This window comes from Ranitomeya variabilis, chromosome 4, assembly GCF_051348905.1.
Source record: "Ranitomeya variabilis isolate aRanVar5 chromosome 4, aRanVar5.hap1, whole genome shotgun sequence".
Lineage (NCBI taxonomy): Eukaryota > Metazoa > Chordata > Amphibia > Anura > Dendrobatidae > Ranitomeya > Ranitomeya variabilis.
Window position 1 is genome coordinate 694,011,681 of NC_135235.1, and position 14,297 is coordinate 694,025,977.

The window sequence follows — 14,297 nt, forward strand, 5'->3', positions numbered from 1 at the left end:
AAACACTTGAAATAAATCACTCTGCTTGTAAGGACTCTAAAATATATCAGTTTCACTTTTTGTATTGAAGAACTGAAATAAATTAACTTTTTGATGATATTCCAATTTTGTGAGAAGCACCTGTACCTGATGCCTACCAGCTTTTCGCTGGAGCAACTCCCAAAGTGCGAGCACTGCCCCTTTAAGAATCGGAGCGAGTGTACGCAGACCTAGAGAAGCAGGAAGGCACAACAGGGAACAGATAGATCGCCGACTGGCCGGGACATTGAGCATGTTGGCATCCGTGCCACAGGAGGGACAATGACCACACTGGGACGTCAGAATCGCCTTTACAAATGTAACAGCATCGTTACCCTCTGATTTCTCTTACAGGCCCATTATAATATTTTTCTTCAAGTGATTTTCTAACCTGTCAGCACAGTCTACTTACGCTGTCATTTGGCCTCAAAACAATCCCGAGACATTTCAGGACTAAACATCATAGTGACAGTTCCCTTTTTAGGGTGCGGGGTATAGATATGCTCAATGTTAATATCCGTGACGGGAATTTGTTTAACCGTTTGGGCCAACTGGAAACACATTGGATTTGGTCCCTCAGTACCGTATACCCTGCAGGTCTGAATGAGAACATTAGTTATGCTCCCTTCCTGTAGTCGCTGCACTGGTGTGCTTAGTGTGCCTTCTTGCAATTTGTGCACATTTTGTTTTAATTCTTTTATTGTTGTTCTGTTTTTAATTCACCTTTTTATTACTTAGGATTCCCATATCGCTATACTGAATTGGTTATTGTGCTTTTGGAACTCATCTGGACTATGTGACATGGAAATTGAAGCTGATGGACTGCTATTTTTGTCATTTTTCCCTACCCTGATAAAGCCATTGTTTGGGTTCTTTTCTTCCCCATTGGGGTGTAGGGGACATATGCGGACAAGCTGTTAGTACTGTTATTACTATTTATGATGCTATCATCAATGCTCATGTGCCTTGTGGGACTGTACCATGTTATATTGTTTTGTTTATGGTCATTGTATTTTATATTATTATTTGATATATTATATTATGTAAAGTGGTCACAGTCTCCTCTTGGCCAATGTGTCTCTTTATACAATTCATTTTTATAACTGCATTTGTCCGTATGTGTTATTTGATATGCTGTTATATCTGCATATCTCCTTGTTGTCCTTCTACGCTAATAGTTGCTTCTAAACGCTTCTGTTTGCCCTTTCCATTGCCCCTATTGTAGATGGCGTCTACGCACTGATCACTTTAGGCGCATGCGCCGCTCTGTTACTGCTCCGTCCTTCTGACAGCCGCGCACGTACTTCCGGATCACATGGGGCCCCATGCGTTTCCGGTCGTCGTTGTTCGGCGTGCTGGACTTAGCGGAAGCAGTGTGTTGCGGTGGCGTGCAGTCTCTATTATGGGTTTCCTATATATACTCCTCTATGCCCATTCTATGTACGCGCCCCCTGAGGAAGGTATACTTACTGAAACGCGCGTCGGGGTGGATCGGGGTCCCCATACTGCGGAGGTTTACTACGGGATCGCTATTACCAGGTGATGTGTAGTAGTTCATTTATGTGCCTTTACCTGTATAATCACTGGTTTATTTACATTTCTTCCATGTACTCTGGATGAAGTTCTGCTATCCTGTGGGGCTGTGCCTCTACGAATTGCACTACATACCATCTTTTTATAGTATACTTTAAATTCTCTGCAGCTGGGGATCGCCGTACCTTGGGCTGGTTTATTGTTCACATGTTGCTGCTGGCATTTTTGTCATCTTTTAGCCCTTTCTAACACTAACGCTCTGGTTGTTATATGTATAATTTTATCCAATAAAGTGTTGTTCTATGTTTGGACTCTATGACTGCGTGGTGCTCTTTTGTCTTTGTCATTTGGCTTTGTAGTTTACAGACCTGGACGGGTAATGGTCAGTGCCTCCTAATTTATGTTAGTAGGTGGATTTCCCAGGTTGTAAGCTCTATAGAAAAGAGCTTTCAATACCCAGTCATTTGGATAGTGTGACATGACTGAACTACTTCTTTACTTCTCTATACTTAGTGGTTACTACTCACCTGGGTAGTCATATGTAGGAATCTCCTCTTTACACCGCTCATCACCCCTCACATATGTCTCTGTAGTATTAATATAGGTCAGATCTTCACCCTGAAACAAATATTGTAAAAGTCACCGACAGATGGAGAAGTCACATCTATGATCAGCTCTAATCCTGCCATCTCCACCGTTCTCATTACACAAGTATAAAACATATAATACTGGTGGATAAAACAAGACTGAGCACAAGACCTTCACAGCCGTCTACACATCATAGGGGAGATCTCCTGACACCTTCTCTCCATCTACCTGATGATCCTGAGGAACATTGGGATCTTCTTGTTTACAGTCCTGTGGAAGAAGAGGACGGGGACATCTCTCTGGTGTTGTCCTCTTACTGGATAGATCTGGAGGAAACACATACAGGGACTGCATTCATTCTATACATACAGATAATTATAGGCCGTGTGTATTTAGTCCTGTCTATTACCTGGTGATGTGAGGGGCTGGGGAACCTCCATCATGACGTCCTTGTACAGATCTCTGTGTCCTTCTAAATACTCCCACTCCTCCATGGAGAAATAGACAGCGACATCCTGATACCTTATAGGAACCTGACACATACAATGATACCGTCATCCCCCCCGATCCCTTCATAGTGTTACTGTATAATGTCCCAGCATTCCCAGCAGTGTGACCTCTCCAGTCAGCAGCTCAATCATCTTGTAGGCGAGTTCTAGGATCTTCTGGTCATTGATGTCCTCATGTATCAGGGGGTGAGGTGGAAGCCCCGTGATTGGGCTCAGGGGTCTTCCCCATCCCTCAGACACAGGGTCACTAGAGGTCTTCTTCACCACTGTGTAATCCTGGTTATGGAGAGACACATTAATAAATCTCACTACAGACATTTCCAGAGTCCTCACCTCTCCAGTTCTGTCCATCTGTTATTCCCATAGATAAGAATGATGTAATGTGACGTCATCAGAATCTCTCACCTCTCCAGTAAGCCGGAAGAGGATCTCTAGGGTGAGGTGTAATATCCTCTCCGCCATCTTGTCTCTGTCCATATCCATCTTTGATGGATAAGCCAAAAAAATTCTCTTCTATGGAAAGATCTTCACTGAGAAGATCCGAGACCTGAATGAGAACATGAGCCGATGTAATATCATAAAAATCCTGTGTAATAATACAATTACCGGAGATAATAAGGGAAACATATGAGATTATTTTACACTATTTAGTTTTCTTCTTTACATCTACTAATAAAACCTATATATTTAGGCCACAGACAACAAGCAGTTTCTTCTTCAGAGTCGGCAGCTGAATACGTTTCTCTCATAGACTCATCTTCCATAACGCAGAGAATAATGGAGCCTCCAGCACCGACCTCCACCCGCAGAGCCGCACTCCACATAGAGAATAATGGAGCCTCCAGCACCAACCTCCACCCGCAGAGCCGCCCTCCAAAGAGAATAATGGAGCCTCCAGCACCGACCTCCACCCGCAGAGCCGCCCTCCACATAGAGAATAATGGAGCCTCCAGCACCGACCTTCACCCGCAGAGCCGCCCTCCACATAGAGAATAATGGAGCCTCCAGCACCGACCTCCACCTGCAGAGCCGCACTCCACATAGAGAATAATGGAGCCTCCAGCACCGACCTCCACCCGCAGAGCCGCACTCTACGAAGAGAATAATGGAGCCTCCAGCACCAACCTCCACCCACAGAGCCGCACTCCACATAGAGAATAATGGAGCCCCCAGCACCGACCTCCACCCGCAGAGCCGCACTCTACGAAGAGAATAATGGAGCCTCCAGCACCAACCTCCACCCACAGAGCCGCACTCCACATAGAAAATAATGGAGCCTCCAGCACCGACCTCCACCCGCAGAGCCACACTCTACGAAGAGAATAATGGAGCCTCCAGCACCAACCTCCACCCACACAGCCGCACTCCACATAGAGAATAATGGAGCCTCCAACACCGACCTCCACCCGCAGAGCCACACTCTACGAAGAGAATAATGGAGCCTCCAGCACCAACCTCCACCCACAGAGCCGCACTCCACATAGAGAATAATGGAGCCTCCAACACCGACCTCCACCCGCAGAGCCGCCCTCCACATAGAGAATAATGGAGCCTCCAGCACAGACCTCCACCCGCAGAGCCGCCCTCCACATAGAGAATAATGGAGCCTCCAGCACCGACCTCCACCTGCAGAGCCGCACTACACATAGAGAATAATGGAGCCTCCAGCACCGACCTCCACCCACAGAGCCGCACTCCACATAGAAAATAATGGAGCCTCCAGCACCGACCTCCACCCGCAGAGCCACACTCTACGAAGAGAATAATGGAGCCTCTAGCACCGACCTCCACCCGCAGAGCCACACTGCACATAGAGAATAATGGAGCCTCCAGCACCGACCTCCACCCGCAGAGCCGCACTCCACATAGAGAATAATGGAGCCTCGAGCACCGACCTCCACCCGCAGAGCCGCACTCCACATAGAGAATAACGGAGCTTCCAGCACCGACCTCCACCCGCAGAGCCGCACTCTACGAAGAGAATAATGGGGCCTCCAGCACCGACCTCCACCCGCAGAGCCACACTCCACCTAGAGAATAATGGATCCTACAGCACCGACCTCCCCCCGCAGAGCCGCACTCCACATAGAGAATAATGGAGCCTCAAGCACCGACCTCCACCCGCAGAGCCACACACCATATAGAGAATAATGGGGCCTCCAGCACCGACCTCCACCTGCAGAACCGCACTCCACAGAGAATAATGGGGCCTCCAGCACCGACCTCCACCTGCAGAGCCGCACTCTACGAAGAGAATAATGGAGCCTCCAGCACCGACCTCCACCCGCAGAGCCACACTCCACCTAGAGAATAATGGATCCTACAGCACCGACCTCCCCCCGCAGAGCCGCACTCCACACAGAGAATAATGGAGCCTCCAGCACCGACCTCCACCCACAGAGCCGCACTCCACATAGAGAATAATGGAGCCTCCAGCACCGACCTCCACCCGCAGAGCCGCACTCTACGAAGAGAATAATGGAGCCTCCAGCACCGACCTCCACCCGCAGAGCCGCACTCCACATAGAGAATAATGGGGCCTCCAGCACCGACCTCCACCCGCAGAGCCGCACTCCACATAGAGAATAATGGAGCCTCCAGCACCGACCTCCACCCGCAGAGCCGCCCTCCACATAGAGAATAATGATGGAGCCTCCAGCACTGACCTTCACCCGCAGAGCCGCACTCCACATAGAGAATAATGGGGCCTCCAGCACCGACCTCCACCCGCAGAGCCGCACTCCACATAGAGAATAATGGGGCCTCCAGCACCGACCTCCACCCGCAGAGCCACACTCCACATAGAGAATAATGGGGCCTCCAGCACCGACCTCCACCCGCAGAGCCACACTACACATAGAGAATAATGGATCCTCCAGCACCGACCTCCCCCCGCAGAGCCGCACTCCACATAGAGAATAATGGAGCCTCCAGCACCGACCTCCACTCGCAGAGCCGCACTCCACACAGAGAATAATGGGGCCTCCAGCACCGACCTCCACCCGCAGAGCCGCACTCCACATAGAGAATAATGGAGCCTCCAGCACCGACCTCCACCCGCAGAGCCGCACTCCACACAGAGAATAATGGAGCCTCCAGCACCGACCTCCACCCACAGAGCCGCACTCCACATAGAGAATAATGGAGCCTCCAGCACCGACCTCCACCCGCAGAGCCGCACTCTACGAAGAGAATAATGGGGCCTCCAGCACCGACCTCCACCCGCAGAGCCGCCCTCCACATAGAGAATAATGGAGCCTCCAGCACCGACCTTCACCCGCAGAGCCGCACTCCACATAGAGAATAATGATGGAGCCTCCAGCACTGACCTTCACCCGCAGAGCCGCACTCCACATAGAGAATAATGGGGCCTCCAGCACCGACCTCCACCCGCAGAGCCGCACTCCACATAGAGAATAATGGGGCCTCCAGCACCGACCTCCACCCGCAGAGCCACACTACACATAGAGAATAATGGATCCTCCAGCACCGACCTCCCCCCGCAGAGCCGCACTCCACATAGAGAATAATGGAGCCTCCAGCACCGACCTCCAATCGCAGAGCCGCACTCCACATAGAGAATAATGGGGCCTCCAGCACCGACCTCCACTCGCAGAGCCGCACTCCACATAGAGAATAATGGGGCCTCCAGCACCGACCTCCACCCGCAGAGCCGCACTCCACATAGAGAATAATGGAGCCTCCAGCACCGACCTCCACCCGCAGAGCCGCACTCCACATAGAGAATAATGGAGCCTCCAGCACCGACCTTCACCCGCAGAGCCGCACTCCACATAGAGAATAATGGAGCCTCCAGCACCGACCTCCAACCGCAGAGCCGCACTCCACATAGAGAATAATGGAGCCTCCAGCACCGACCTCCACCCGCAGAGCCGCACGCCACATAGAGAATAATGAAGCCTCCAGCACCGACCTCCACCCACAGAGCCGCACCCCACATAGATAATAATGGAGCCTCCAGCACCGACCTCCACCCGCAGAGCCGCACTCCACATAGAGAATAATGGGGCCTCCAGCACCGACCTCCACCTGCAGAGCCGCACTCCACATAGAGAATAATGGAGCCTCCAGCACCGACCTCCACCCGCAGAGCCGCACTCCACATAGAGAATAATGGAGCCTCCAGCACAGACCTCCACCCGCAGAGCCGCACTCCACCTAGAGAATAATGGATCCTACAGCACCGACCTCCCCCCGCAGAGCCGCACTCCACACAGAGAATAATGGAGCCTCCAGCACCGACCTCCACCCGCAGAGCCGCACTCCACATAGAGAATAATGGGGCCTCCAGCACCGACCTCCACCCGCAGAGCCGCACTCCACATAGAGAATAATGGAGCCTCCAGCACCGACCTCCACCCGCAGAGCCGCCCTCCACATAGAGAATAATGGAGCCTCCAGCACCGACCTCCATCCTCAGAGCCGCACTCCACATAGAGAATAATGGAGCCTCCAGCACCGACCTCCACCCACAGAGCCGCACTCCACATATAGAATAATGGAGCCTCCAGCACCGACCTCCACCCTCAGAGCCGCACTCCACATATAGAATAATGGAGCCTCCAGCACCGACCTCCACCCGCAGAGCCGCACTCCACATAGAGAATAATGGAGCCTCCAGCACCGACCTCCACCCGCAGAGCCGCACTCCACATAGAGAATAATGGGGCCTCCAGCACCGACCTCCACCCGCAGAGCCGCCCTCCACATAGAGAATAATGGAGCCTCCAGCACCGACCTCCACCCGCACTCCACATAGAGAATAATGGAGCCTCCAGCACCGACCTCCACCCTCAGAGCCGCACTCCACATAGAGAATAATGGAGCCTCCAGCACCGACCTCCACCCGCAGAGCCGCACTCCACATAGAGAATAATGGGGCCTCCAGCACCGACCTCCACCCGCACTCCACATAGAGAATAATGGAGCCTCCAGCACCGACCTCCACCCGCAGAGCCGCACTCCACATAGAGAATAATGGAGCCTCCAGCACCGACCTCAACCCGCAGAGCCGCCCTCCACATAGAGAATAATGGAGCCTCCAGCACCGACCTTCACCCGCAGAGCCGCACTCCACATAGAGAATAATGATGGAGCCTCCAGCACCGACCTTCACCCGCAGAGCCGCACTCCACATAGAGAATAATGGGGCCTACAGCACCGACCTCCACCCGCAGAGCCGCACTCCACATAGAGAATAATGGGGCCTCCAGCACCGACCTCCACCCGTAGAGCCACACTACACATAGAGAATAATGGATCCTCCAGCACCGACCTCCCCCCGCAGAGCCGCACTCCACATAGAGAATAATGGAGCCTCCAGCACCGACCTCCAATCGCAGAGCCGCACTCCACATAGAGAATAATGGGGCCTCCAGCACCGACCTCCACTCGCAGAGCCGCACTCCACATAGAGAATAATGGAGCCTCCAGCACCGACCTCCACCCGCAGAGCCGCACTCCCCATAGAGAATAACGGAGCCTCCAGCACCGACCTCCACCCGCAGAGCCGCACTCCACATAGAGAATAATGGAGCCTCCAGCACCGACCTCCAACCGCAGAGCCGCACTCCACATAGAGAATAATGGGGCCTCCAGCACCGACCTCCACCCGCAGAGCCGCACTCCACATAGAGAATAATGGGGCCTCCAGCACCGACCTCCACCCGCAGAGCCGCACTCCACATAGAGAATAATGGAGCCTCCAGCACCGACCTCCACCCGCAGAGCCGCACTCCACATAGAGAATAATGAAGCCTCAAGCACCGACCTCCACCCACAGAGCCGCACCCCACATAGATAATAATGGAGCCTCCAGCACCGACCTCCACCCGCAGAGCCGCACTCCACATAGAGAATAATGGGGCCTCCAGCACCGACCTCCACCTGCAGAGCCGCACTCCACATAGAGAATAATGGAGCCTCCAGCACCGACCTCCACCCGCAGAGCCGCACTCCACATAGAGAATAATGGATCCTACAGCACCGTCCTCCCCCCGCAGAGCCGCACTCCACACAGAGAATAATGGAGCCTCCAGCACCGACCTCCACCCGCAGAGCCGCCCTCCACATAGAGAATAATGGAGCCTCCAGCACCGACCTTCACCCGCAGAGCCGCACTCCACATAGAGAATAATGATGGAGCCTCCAGCACCGACCTTCACCCGCAGAGCCGCACTCCACATAGAGAATAATGGGGCCTCCAGCACCGACCTCCACCCGCAGAGCCGCACTCCACATAGAGAATAATGGGGCCTCCAGCACCGACCTCCACCCGCAGAGCCACACTACACATAGAGAATAATGGATCCTCCAGCACCGACCTCCCCCCGCAGAGCCGCACTCCACATAGAGAATAATGGAGCCTCCAGCACCGACCTCCAATCGCAGAGCCGCACTCCACATAGAGAATAATGGGGCCTCCAGCACCGACCTCCACTCGCAGAGCCGCACTCCACAGAGAATAATGGGGCCTCCAGCACCGACCTCCACCCGCAGAGCCGCACTCCACATAGAGAATAATGGAGCCTCCAGCACCGACCTCCACCCGCAGAGCCGCACTCCCCATAGAGAATAATGGAGCCTCCAGCACCGACCTCCACCCGCAGAGCCGCACTCCACATAGAGAATAATGGAGCCTCCAGCACCGACCGCCAACCGCAGAGCCGCACTCCACATAGAGAATAATGGAGCCTCCAGCACCGACCTCCACCCGCAGAGCCGCACGCCACATAGAGAATAATGAAGCCTCCAGCACCGACCTCCACCCACAGAGCCGCACCCCACATAGATAATAATGGAGCCTCCAGCACCGACCTCCACCCGCAGAGCCGCACTCCACATAGAGAATAATGGGGCCTCCAGCACCGACCTCCACCTGCAGAGCCGCACTCCACATAGAGAATAATGGAGCCTCCAGCACCGACCTCCACCCGCAGAGCCGCACTCCACATAGAGAATAATGGAGCCTCCAGCACAGACCTCCACCCGTAGAGCCACACTCCACCTAGAGAATAATGGATCCTACAGCACCGACCTCCCCCCGCAGAGCCGCACTCCACACAGAGAATAATGGAGCCTCCAGCACCGACCTCCACCCGCAGAGCCGCACTCCACACAGAGAATAATGGAGCCTCCAGCACCGACCTCCACCTGCAGAGCCGCACTCCACATAGAGAATAATGGGGCCTCCAGCACAGACCTCCACCCGCAGAGCCACACTCCACCTAGAGAATAATGGATCCTACAGCACCGACCTCCCCCCGCAGAGCCGCACTCCACATAGAGAATAATGGAGCCTCAAGCACCGACCTCCACCCGCAGAGCCACACACCATATAGAGAATAATGGGGCCTCCAGCACCGACCTCCACCTGCAGAGCCGCACTCCACAGAGAATAATGGGGCCTCCAGCACCGACCTCCACCTGCAGAGCCGCACTCCACATAGAGAATAATGGAGCCTCCAGCACCGACCTCCACCCGCAGAGCCGCACTCCACATAGAGAATAATGGGGCCTCCAGCACCGACCTCCACCCGCAGAGCCGCACTCCACATAGAGAATAATGGAGCCTCCAGCACCGACCTCCACCCGCAGAGCCGCCCTCCACATAGAGAATGGAGCCTCCAGCACCGACCTCCACCCTCAGAGCCGCACTCCACATAGAGAATAATGGAGCCTCCAGCACCGACCTCCACCCTCAGAGCCGCACTCCACATATAGAATAATGGAGCCTCCAGCACCGACCTCCACCCGCAGAGCCGCACTCCACATAGAGAATAATGGGGCCTCCAGCACCGACCTCCACCCGCAGAGCCGCCCTCCACAGAGAATAATGGAGCCTCCAGCACCGACCTCCACCCGCACTCCACATAGAGAATAATGGAGCCTCCAGCACCGACCTCCACCCTCAGAGCCGCACTCCACATAGAGAATAATGGAGCCTCCAGCACCGACCTCCACCCGCAGAGCCGCACTCCACATAGAGAATAATGGGGCCTCCAGCACCGACCTCCACCCGCACTCCACATAGAGAATAATGGAGCCTCCAGCACCGACCTCCACCCGCAGAGCCGCACTCCACATAGAGAATAATGGAGCCTCCAGCACCGACCTCAACCCGCAGAGCCGCCCTCCACATAGAGAATAATGGAGCCTCCAGCACCGACCTTCACCCGCAGAGCCGCACTCCACATAGAGAATAATGATGGAGCCTCCAGCACCGACCTTCACCCGCAGAGCCGCACTCCACATAGAGAATAATGGGGCCTCCAGCACCGACCTCCACCCGCAGAGCCGCACTCCACATAGAGAATAATGGGGCCTCCAGCACCGACCTCCACCCGTAGAGCCACACTACACATAGAGAATAATGGATCCTCCAGCACCGACCTCCCCCCGCAGAGCCGCACTCCACATAGAGAATAATGGAGCCTCCAGCACCGACCTCCAATCGCAGAGCCGCACTCCACATAGAGAATAATGGGGCCTCCAGCACCGACCTCCACTCGCAGAGCCGCACTCCACATAGAGAATAATGGAGCCTCCAGCACCGACCTCCACCCGCAGAGCCGCACTCCCCATAGAGAATAACGGAGCCTCCAGCACCGACCTCCACCCGCAGAGCCGCACTCCACATAGAGAATAATGGAGCCTCCAGCACCGACCTCCAACCGCAGAGCCGCACTCCACATAGAGAATAATGGGGCCTCCAGCACCGACCTCCACCCGCAGAGCCGCACTCCACATAGAGAATAATGGGGCCTCCAGCACCGACCTCCACCCGCAGAGCCGCACTCCACATAGAGAATAATGGAGCCTCCAGCACCGACCTCCACCCGCAGAGCCGCACTCCACATAGAGAATAATGAAGCCTCCAGCACCGACCTCCACCCACAGAGCCGCACCCCACATAGATAATAATGGAGCCTCCAGCACCGACCTCCACCCGCAGAGCCGCACTCCACATAGAGAATAATGGGGCCTCCAGCACCGACCTCCACCTGCAGAGCCGCACTCCACATAGAGAATAATGGAGCCTCCAGCACCGACCTCCACCCGCAGAGCCGCACTCCACATAGAGAATAATGGAGCCTCCAGCACCGACCTCCACCCGCAGAGCCGCACTCCACATAGAGAATAATGGAGCCTACAGCACCGACCTCCACCCGCAGAGCCACACACCATATAGAGAATAATGGTGCCTCCAGCACCGACCTCCACCTGCAGAGCCGCACTCCACAGAGAATAATGGGGCCTCCAGCACCGACCTCCACCCGCAGAGCCGCACTCCACAGAGAATAATGGGGCCTCCAGCACCGACCTCCACCCGCAGAGCCGCCCTCCACATAGAGAATAATGGAGCCTCCAGCACCGACCTCCACCCTCAGAGCCGCACTCCACATAGAGAATAATGGGGCCTCCAGCACCGACCTCCACCCGCAGAGCCGCACTCCACATAGAGAATAATGGGGCCTCCAGCACCGACCTCCACCCGCAGAGCCGCACTCCACATAGAGAATAATGGAGCCTCCAGCACCGACCTCCACCCGCAGAGCCGCACTCCACATAGAGAATAATGAAGCCTCCAGCACCGACCTCCACCCACAGAGCCGCACCCCACATACATAATAATGGAGCCTCCAGCACCGACCTCCACCCACAGAGCCGCACTCCACATAGAGAATAATGGGGCCTCCAGCACCGACCTCCACCTGCAGAGCCGCACTCCACATAGAGAATAATGGAGCCTCCAGCACCGACCTCCACCCGCAGAGCCACAAACCATATAGAGAATAATGGGGCCTCCAGCACCGACCTCCACCTGCAGAGCCGCACTCCACAGAGAATAATGGGGCCTCCAGCACCGACCTCCACCCGCAGAGCCGCACTCCACAGAGAATAATGGGGCCTCCAGCACCGACCTCCACCCGCAGAGCCGCCCTCCACATAGAGAATAATGGAGCCTCCAGCACCGACCTCCACCCTCAGAGCCGCACTCCACATAGAGAATAATGGAGCCTCCAGCACCGACCTCCACCCACAGAGCCGCACTCCACATATAGAATAATGGAGCCTCCAGCACCGACCTCCACCCGCAGAGCCGCACTCCACAGAGAATAATAGAGCCTACAGCACCGACCTCCACCCGCAGAGCCACACACCATATAGAGAATAATGGGGCCTCCAGCACCGACCTCCACCTGCAGAGCCGCACTCCACAGAGAATAATGGGGCCTCCAGCACCGACCTCCACCTGCAGAGCCGCACTCCACAGAGAATAATGGGGCCTCCAGCACCGACCTCCACCTGCAGAGCCGCACTCCACATAGAGAATAATGGAGCCTCCAGCACCGACCTCCACCCGCAGAGCCACACTCCACATAGAGAATAATGGAGCCTCCAGCACCGACCTCCACCCGCAGAGCCGCACTCCACATAGAGAATAATGGAGCCTCCAGCACCGACCTCCACCTGCAGAGCCGCACTCCACATAGAGAATAATGGAGCCTCCAGCACCGACCTCCACCCTCAGAGCCGCACTCCACATATAGAATAATGGAGCCTCCAGCACCGACCTCCACCCGCAGAGCCGCACTCCACATAGAGAATAATGGAGCCTCCAGCACCGACCTCCACCCGCAGAGCCGCACTCCACATAGAGAATAATGGGGCCTCCAGCACCGACCTCCACCCGCAGAGCCGCCCTCCACATAGAGAATAATGGAGCCTCCAGCACCGACCTCCACCCTCAGAGCCGCACTCCACATAGAGAATAATGGAGCCTCCAGCACCGACCTCCACCCACAGAGCCGCCCTCCACATAGAGAATAATGGAGCCTCCAGCACCGACCTCCACCCACAGAGCCGCACTCCACATAGAGAATAATGGAGCCTCCAGCACCGACCTCCACCCTCAGAGCCGCACTCCACATATAGAATAATGGAGCCTCCAGCACCGACCTCCACCCGCAGAGCCGCACTCCACATAGAGAATAATGGGGCCTCCAGCACCGACCTCCACCCGCAGAGCCGCCCTCCACATAGAGAATAATGGAGCCTCCAGCACCGACCTCCACCCGCACTCTACATAGAGAATAATGGAGCCTCCAGCACCGACCTCCACCCGCAGAGCCGCACTCCACATAGAGAATAATGGGGCCTCCAGCACCGACCTCCACCTGCAGAGCCGCAGTCCACATAGAGAATAATGGAGCCTCCAGCACCGACCTCCACCCGCAGAGCCGCACTCCACATAGAGAATAATGGAGCCTCCAGCACCGACCTCCACCCGCAGAGCCACACTCCACCTAGAGAATAATGGATCCTACAGCACCGACCTCCACCCGCAGAGCCACACACCATATAGAAAATAATGGGGCCTCCAGCACCGACCTCCACCTGCAGAGCCGCACTCCACAGAGAATAATGGGGCCTCCAGCACCGACCTCCACCTGCAGAGCCGCACTCCACAGAGAATAATGGGGCCTCCAGCACCGACCTCCACCTGCAGAGCCGCACTCCACATAGAGAATAATGGAGCCTCCAGCACCGACCTCCACCCGCAGAGCCGCCCTCCACATAGAGAATAATGGATCCTCCAGCACCGACCTTCACCCGCAGAGCCGC

At 55.5% G+C, this 14,297-nt stretch overlaps 2 protein-coding genes across 6 annotated transcripts in view; one reads left to right on the top strand and one right to left on the bottom strand.

The window, feature by feature from the left end:
• LOC143767631 (uncharacterized) overlaps nt 1–14,297 on the top strand; it is an 850,082-nt gene that overhangs the window by 651,003 nt on the left and 184,782 nt on the right. The gene's annotated exons all lie outside the window — the stretch shown is intronic.
• The window catches only part of LOC143767650 (uncharacterized), a 56,478-nt gene that overhangs the window by 26,759 nt on the left and 15,422 nt on the right, over nt 1–14,297 (bottom strand). For 2 of the 5 annotated variants that reach the window (XM_077256103.1, XM_077256099.1), the window contains exons 1-6: nt 6,803–6,859; nt 3,054–3,195; nt 2,757–2,924; nt 2,549–2,672; nt 2,368–2,465; nt 2,079–2,169 (exon numbers count right to left, since the gene is read on the bottom strand). In XM_077256103.1, the coding sequence (XP_077112218.1) occupies nt 2,079–2,169; nt 2,368–2,465; nt 2,549–2,672; nt 2,757–2,924; nt 3,054–3,131 (559 nt within the window). In that variant the 5' untranslated portion in view covers nt 3,132–3,195; nt 6,803–6,859. Of the gene's footprint in view, nt 1–2,078; nt 2,170–2,367; nt 2,466–2,548; nt 2,673–2,756; nt 2,925–3,053; nt 3,196–4,213; nt 4,261–6,802; nt 6,860–7,454; nt 7,515–14,297 lie in introns of those variants that run through there. The other 3 variants (XM_077256101.1, XM_077256102.1, XM_077256098.1) reach the window with 3 other exon arrangements.